The 7,941-nt window shown below is 36.6% G+C and overlaps 1 protein-coding gene across 5 annotated transcripts in view; it reads left to right on the top strand.

Annotated features, from left to right (window-relative positions):
- The window catches only part of LOC107608047 (E3 ubiquitin-protein ligase UPL3-like), a 16,083-nt gene continuing 8,432 nt past the window's right edge, over window positions 291-7,941 (top strand). The window contains exons 1-6 of one of the 5 annotated variants that reach the window (XM_021108056.1): window positions 291-572; window positions 699-755; window positions 991-1,071; window positions 1,169-1,237; window positions 2,727-2,849; window positions 2,943-3,200. In XM_021108056.1, the coding sequence (XP_020963715.1) occupies window positions 717-755; window positions 991-1,071; window positions 1,169-1,237; window positions 2,727-2,849; window positions 2,943-2,981 (351 nt within the window). In that variant the 5' untranslated portion in view covers window positions 291-572; window positions 699-716 and the 3' untranslated portion in view covers window positions 2,982-3,200. Of the gene's footprint in view, window positions 1,072-1,168; window positions 1,285-1,323; window positions 1,352-2,726; window positions 3,201-5,220; window positions 5,226-7,941 lie in introns of those variants that run through there. The other 4 variants (XM_021108058.1, XM_021108057.1, XR_002351510.1 and 1 more) reach the window with 4 other exon arrangements.

The raw sequence follows: 7,941 nt of genomic DNA, 5'->3' as shown, positions 1-7,941 counted from the left end.
GTCATAATGTACGAACTATCAATGTTAGCATATCAGCTTGGCACTCATGCTTTGGAAATAGGTAAAGACATTAATATGGCTATCAGGGTTGGGTTGGATCAAGAAAGGATACATTATTTTCATTCTTAACCCCTTACTTTCATGTGGTTGTACTACTGAGATAGTAAACCCTACTGCTAATAGGAAGTTTTTTCCCAGCATCATGATGAGATAATGTTATTTATATATGCTGCTCAGACTTAATCTTATTTTTATATTTTATATTGAATTTTTTTCTCATTACTAAGTAGTAGCAACTACTCATAAACAGATTTGTTGGATATGATATAATTTTAATCAACAGTTTATTAAGTTCTCCTGGCCAAGGTAAACTGTCTGCTCTCTGGATAAACTAATTGACAAAATTTTCCATTAACCTTGAGTATCTGTCACCCACATTTTTCTTGAACCATAAGCATTTAATTATTTCTTGAATATTTTTGGAACTTAACCATAGGTTATCTGTATAATTACCAAATAAAGGAATTCTATAACCTTAGCTATGCACAAGAACCTCCAGAAGGCCCAGCTAGTTTTGGAGGTTTGTTGATTTATTCTGCTATTTACTTTGTTGAGAACCTCTTATTTAGAAATATTGTATTTTGCAGTCTCTACTTTAACTAATGGATATCTTCTATTTGCCTACTGATATCCTGTAGGTCGTAGAGGAACTTGGCATGAAATTCATATTTAACTCTAGATTTCAGATTTCAATGGTCCAATATTTGTTATACTTTAAATTATTTGACAATAAGTGATTACCATTAATACCTTAGCTCTCTATTTGAGTATTGTTTGTGAATTAAGAGGGTGGTGCTTTACTACTTGCGTCAACAAGGCAAACAGATGAGCTGGACTATAGTTGGAAATTTGTTAAGGATTTTTTTTCCAGTTTACTTGAATTCAAAATTTTAACACTTGTCACTTGTTTCTTTCTTTTGGTCATTTCAGGCTTTTGACATATCGTCTTTGCAAATTTTTACTCCTCAAGAACTGGACTACCTACTTTGTGGTCGTAGGGAGATGTGGAAGGTCTTTTCTTATGGCATTTTATCAATGCTTATGACAATAATTAAAATCTTACCAATAGCATGTGAATCATTTTTCCTGTTTTCTTGCTTTTCTGTAGGCTGATACACTAGTTGACCATATAAAGTTTGACCATGGATACACTGCCAAGAGCCCTGCCATAGTCAATGTACAATTTCTTTCTTGTGTTAGAAAAAAGGTGATTGGAAAATTAAGGTTGTATTTTATGCTCATCATGATTGATGCTATTTTCAGTTACTTGAAATTATTGGAAAATTCTTTGTAATGTGGTGGTGCACGAAATTACAATCACACTTTTGCAACTCCGCACAACTAACCAGCAAGTGCACTGGGTCGTCCAAGTAATACCTTACGTGAGTAAGGGTCATCGCAAGTTTGAAGCTCGTCACAGTCATCCCTTCCCAGATCCTACTCAGAATACCACAGACAAGGTTTAGACGTTCCGGGTCTCAGGAATGGCTGCCAATAATTCTAGCCTATACCACGAAGGTTCCAATCTTAGATTAGAAACCCAAGAGATACACATTCAAGCTTGATTGCATGTAGAACATAGGTGGTTGTCAGGCACGCGTTCATAGGTGAGAATGATGATGATTGTCACGGATCATCACATTCATCAGGTTGAAGTGCGAATGAATATCTTAGAATAGAAGCAAGCGTGATAGAATGGAAAACAGTAGTAATTGCATTAATTCATGAAGAACAGCAGAGCTCCTCACCCCCAACAATGGGGTTTAGAGACTAATGCCGTAGAGAATACAATAGGAAACGTGTAAAGTGTCATGAGGTACAAGATGAATCACTAAAAGTAGTTTTTATAGTAAACTGGTGATCTAGGGTTACAGAAAATGAGTAAGCTAGGGTGTTTAGTGTAAAAATCCACTTCCGGGGTCCACTTGGTGTGTGCTTGGGCTGAGCATTGAAGCTTTCATGTGTAGAGACTTTTCTTGGAGTTAAACGCCAGCTTTTGTACCAGTTTGGGCGTTTAACTCCAGCTTTTATGCCAGTTCCAGCGTTAAACGCCAGAATTCTTGAGCTGACTTGGAACGCCTGTTTGGGCCATCAAATCTCGGGCAAAGTATAGACTATTATATATTTCTGAAAAGCCTAGGATGTCTACTTTCCAATGCAATTGAGAGTGTGCCAATTGGGCTTCTGTAGCTCCAGAAAATCTACTTTGAGTGTAGGGAGGTCAGAATCCAACAGCATCTGCAGTCTTTTTTCAGCCTCTGAATCAGATTTTTGCTCAGGTCCCTCAATTTCAGCCAGAAAATACCTGAAATCATAGAATAACACACAAACTCATAGTAAAGTCCAGAAAAGTGAATTTTAAATAAAAACTAATAAAAATATAATAAAAACTAATTAAAATATACTAAAAACATACTAAAAACAATGCCAAAAGGCGTATAAATTATCCGTCCATCATGTGGTGTCTTGGTTGACTACCTGCCTGCCTGTCAAAATAGTAGTGGCTAGCAATTAACCTGACTTTATTGTGATAAAAGTCAAGTGGATTCTTTGCTCTAATAACTCATTACATCTTTAGTTTAATGGGTGGCCTAAATATGATAAGATGATCTTCACTTTTAGTAACTAAGTACAATTTTAACATATGATTACATGTCTGGGTGCAGCTTTTGTCAACTGCAGCCAATGCTTCGTCTAATGGGAATGGGCCTTCAGAATTAGCAGATGATGACTTGCCAAGTGTGATGACATGTGTTAATTACCTGAACCTTCCTCCTTATTCTACCAAGGTATAATTCATCATATAGATTTGATGATTCATTATCATGCTCATTGAGGTTTCTTTTGGTACTGATTTACAATACCCCACATTTTCTTGGCAGGAAATTATGTCCAACAAGCTACTCTATGCAATAAAATGAGGGGCAGGGATCCTTTGATTTATCATGAGTCTCATGAACTAATCAAGCTGTCCCTGAATGTTAATATGATGAATTAGGGCTTACTTTTGATTTATCATGAGTCTCATTTTAGCTATTAGTGTATGTTGCATTTTTCAAATAATAAATTTTATTTTATTTTTGACAAATGTGATGAAAGTTTATGTACGTTGGATTGGTTAATTTAAAATTATATAAAAAATTTTCATTCTTTAAATTAGTCATTCAAACTATGATTCAAAATTATATATTAATTTTGCAATGTTTAATTAGGAAGATTCATAAACACAGCCATAAGTATTTTGATCTAAGTTATAGTCATATTTTCGGCTATTGGCATGTTTTTTAAGCGTAGCCATATCTTCTTGTAATCATCAACAGCCACTCTTATCAAGTATAGTCATATTTTCTCCTATTGGCATGCTTAAAAAGTATAGTCATATCTTCTCCTATTGGTAAGCTTTTGAAGTGTAGCTAAAACTACCCCACTAGGCACGCTTCTAAAAGCGTGGCAATATGTACAGTTTTCGGTACGCTTTTCAAGTGTAACTATAGATTATAATACCTATGGCCACTCTTTTTAAGCGTGGCAAGAGATAAAAGCGTGCCAAAAATAAAAGCATGACGATAAATCTACAAAAGCGTGGTGATAGAGCAACTGGCACGCTCGCGGATGTGACCCGTTCAAAAGCGTGCCGATAGCTCAAAAAGTGAGGCGAAAAGCTATCGGCACGCTTTTTTGCACTTTTTGACACGCTTTAAAAGCGTGGCAGAAAGCTTATTTTCTTGTAGTGCCGGTATCTTATGTGTGTTGTGCGCTTTACAAAGGTAGGTTTTGACTCTTTTATCGGTCAAAACTATGAATTAATTGATATTTGTGGTTAGATTGTTGTCTGTTGATATCTATTGTTCAAATATGTGATTGTTGCTGTTGATATTTTAGCTAAATTGCTGCTAAAATTATTGTTATGATTTTGGCCATGTTGAAGAATAAGGAGCTAAGATGTTGTTGTTGAATAATTGGCTGAAATATGAGTTATATAATGGTATGTAACTGAGTTTTGACGGTCGAATTTTAATTTGGGATTAATTATAACTAAATGAATATTTTGAATGGAGGTTTCAAATAAAAAAGAGCAAAAGTTTGGCTTTTGAGGAAGATTTAATGAATAAAAATGATTTCTTTATAAGTTTTACTTTTGAAGAAAAATAATTAGTTTGTAATAAAGGGTTTCAAGTGGAAGACGGCTTTGAGAAAAATATGACTCTAATTAAATGAAAAAGGTTTTACTTTAAAAACGGAAGAACCGTGCCCAATTTATCTATTTAAATGAAGTTTTGGATATTTAAAAATTAGTAACATATTTTCTCTAATAATTTAAAAAGTAACCAATGAAGACTGTGTTTCTTTTATAAAAGTTTAGAGTTATTTAGGGTAATCTTAAAGTACGTCAATTTAATAAAAGTAACTTACAGAATATGCCATTTTTCAAAGTTTAAGCATATTTATGTATTTTAATCCAGTGGGCATATTATGAATTTTTAAAATATTTATAGAATTTAAGCATAACTCTGAGATATTCGGAAAAGCAATTCTAAAGTTAAATTTCATTACCCGCTTTGTTCAGTTGATTATTTTAGAGAAATTGGGGAATTCTGGATAAGAAATTATTATATCTTGAAAGATATTTGATTATGTGATGAGATAATTACATTTGTAAGTGCTAAACCAATGACTCTTCTTACCCCCTATGTTCCTACCCCCTTCAGATGGAGACGGGTGTCATCTTCTATGAGCTCGAGAAGCCTTATGTATACGATGATCCTGTCATTCACAGCTTTTATATGGTGCCGTGGAGTCTCGAGTTCGTAAGTACGTTTAGAGATCATCCCTTTCAACACCTGTTAGTTTCACCTCTCTTTGATCCTGATGTACTATATGCTTTTCCGCTGTCGTGGTTACATCCCAATTCTATTCATTATTCGTTTGATCACATGCATGGAGGTCCTATTCTAGCACAGCAGGATGGTAAGGTGGTACCTGAGCATGGCTCTGTCGTCGATGACTACATCCCTGAGTCTCCTCTAGTAGGTTTGGATATGTTAATAGATTCTTTTTCTACTCGCTCCTCTGATCCTTTTACCATAAAGCCTATCAGGACTTCCACTGCAGCTTCTTGTATGCCCTCAGCAATTGAGCAGATTTCTGCTAGTGGTACAGCTTTCGTAGGCGACTGTAGTGATGGTAGTCCCAGAGTACACCAGAGGCCATTGTTATTTCTAACAACGAGGGCTCGAAGAGATAGAGATTGTGGATCTGATTTCTGAGGACGATGAGGATCCAGAGATGGATATAGAGATCGTGGACTTGACTTCTGACAGTGATTAGGTAGCGACATCAACATCTTCTTTTGGAAGCACTCAGATTTAGTGTTTCTCTTGTTTTAGACTCTCACTTTTGTTTTTTGAGAGATCAGTTCAGAAAACTAAGCTAGTTTGGGCATCAGTCACTACAAGAAAAATATCCATTCAACCACACTTTTTTTAAGCTACATTTGAAAAACATAGCCTATTCATAGAATAGGCTACGCTTTTCTCTGTGTTGCCTTTTTATAAGAGAAAATGATACACAATTGTGGCATCATTTAAAAAGTGTAGCCTTAGGTATTATAGAAATCACTTATAAAGCGTAGCCGTAAGTTAATATATATAAGTTCGCTTTTCGTATCAAAGAAGACGCTTTTAGAGGGTAGCCTATTTATTAAGTTTTGGGTGCATTTTAAAAGTGATGCCTAATGGATCTAGAACCAAATACACCCACAACACTTAGTAATTTTTTTCTCCTTATCACTAAATCACATTCACCTTCCAACACCCTCACTTTCGCCATCAGATCAGAGAAAAATTTCACCCCCTCACCTTCGCAACTCACCTTCCAATTAATTGTTCAAAACCCTGAGTCACCTTCCAATTAATTGTTCAAATGCCTAACCCTAACTCACGCACCCTTTCACATACACACCGAGATGGAGAGAATGAGTGAACCAAAGGGAGGAGAGGAGGAAGACAGAGATGAGAGCGCGAGCAAAGAGAACATAGAGTGAGAGGGGGTCACCGCTGCAACGCCGCTGTAGCCGCCGCCATCGCCGTCGTGGAGGAGGGAGTCCAGAGGAGAGAGAGAGAGAGAGAGAGAGAGAGAGAGAAAGACGATTCGCAGACGAGATGGAGAGAGAGGACGAAGACGCGACGTGAGAGAGAAGGAGGCTGTTCCGCTGTTCCCTGTCGTCGCTCCTGGGGTCATCAATTGAAGCCACCGCCACTGCTAGGGCTTGCCGTGCTCCTGTCCTCACTTTTGGCTTCTACGATTACAGAGAGAGAGGAGAGAGAGAGAGAGAGAAAGACGATTCGCAGACGAGATGGAGAGAGAGGACGAAGACGCGACGTGAGAGAGAAGGAGGCTGTTCCGCCGTGCACTGTCGTCGCTCCTGGGGTCATCAATTGAAGCCACCGCCACTGCTAGGGCTTGCCGTGCTCCTGTCCTCACTTTTGGCTTCTACGATTACTTCCTGTTCATACTCCCAACCTCTCTCTCTCTCTCCAACTTTCATTTCATTCTCATTTCAATTTCAATTTCAATTTCGATGTCTCTGCAGGCGTTTCATCGGTGTCATTTTCGATGCCAAGGGTGCGGATGCAATTCTCTCCTTTGAAAAGTTCTGCTGCAATCTCCCCACACCTCTTCTTCAGGTTCCGGTTTCTATTTGAATTAGTTTTCTCAATTCGATTTTGATCCATCTGCTAATTAATTGGGTTGATTAATACTAGATCATATATCTCGCCATAATCAGTTCAACATATTATTTCATTGTAAAATCGTGTTTAACAGATCATATATGATTAATGTGAATGAAGAACACTAGGTTGAGTTGAATTGAATTGAATCATGGATAAGAGCATGTTAGCTGGTTTGGAATCACTTCCAGAAGCTTATCAGCAAAGAATGACGTCCATGATGGAACAAGTTCAAATCCGTGATAGGTACCTCTTCTTCACTCTATCTGTTAACTAATTCCATGTGTTTTGAGTTGAGCTTCATGTTCCTAAATATTCCTATCATTGAATTCAGCATTTCAAAGTTTGGTCTTTCTCTGAGACTGTGCCAACTGGAGTTAAAATTTGAGTGAAGCAAAAGGAACATATTTGTTCTTTATCTTACCTTCTGATAAAGAATAGAATAGTGTCCTTATGTTTATCAATTTGCCTGGTTTTTATTTTTGACATTAACTCCACCTTAAACAATTTTGATACTCACACTTATTCACTTACTTAACATGTCAGGTGCTAATCAATGCCACTGCTGATCGAAACTGCGCGACACTATCGCAGGTCAGATATTGGCAATAAATTCTTCTGTTTCTTATTTATTTGCTCCAATTTATCAAAACCTTGCATGTTTTAATGTCACCCTATTTTGCTATACTCCTCTAATTTTCTTAGTGCCAACTACTCTATCTACACATCATGTGTAATTGTAAAACAGATTTGCATAACAATCTTTTTATTCGTCACTATCACTTTTTGTAAAACAGATGTGCCAACTGCTCTATCTTACATGCATTTGAAAAGATTTAGGTGCTCCAATTGAATATCTATAGTTTCTGTTTCATGATTTGTTGGTTTGTTTGTGAATATTTGAAATTTGGAATGCTCTGGCTGAGTTGATATTGTTGCTGATTTTGAACCTAAACTTTGGCTTTTGTTGTTGCATTTTCATTTGAATTTCTGGATATATTATAATCAGTTCATATATACAAAATCCACCAATATCATGGTTTTGCAGATTGACGAAGAGCTTCTTCAGGAAGTGGTTAATATGGGATTTGACAGAAATCAATTGGTTGAATCTTTATGCAACAGGATCCAAAATGAGGTCTGTGCCCTT

Source organism: Arachis ipaensis, chromosome B07 (assembly GCF_000816755.2).
Source record: "Arachis ipaensis cultivar K30076 chromosome B07, Araip1.1, whole genome shotgun sequence".
Taxonomy (NCBI): domain Eukaryota; kingdom Viridiplantae; phylum Streptophyta; class Magnoliopsida; order Fabales; family Fabaceae; genus Arachis; species Arachis ipaensis.
Note: the sequence above shows the minus strand (reverse complement) of the source record. Positions and strands in the feature narration are given on the sequence as shown.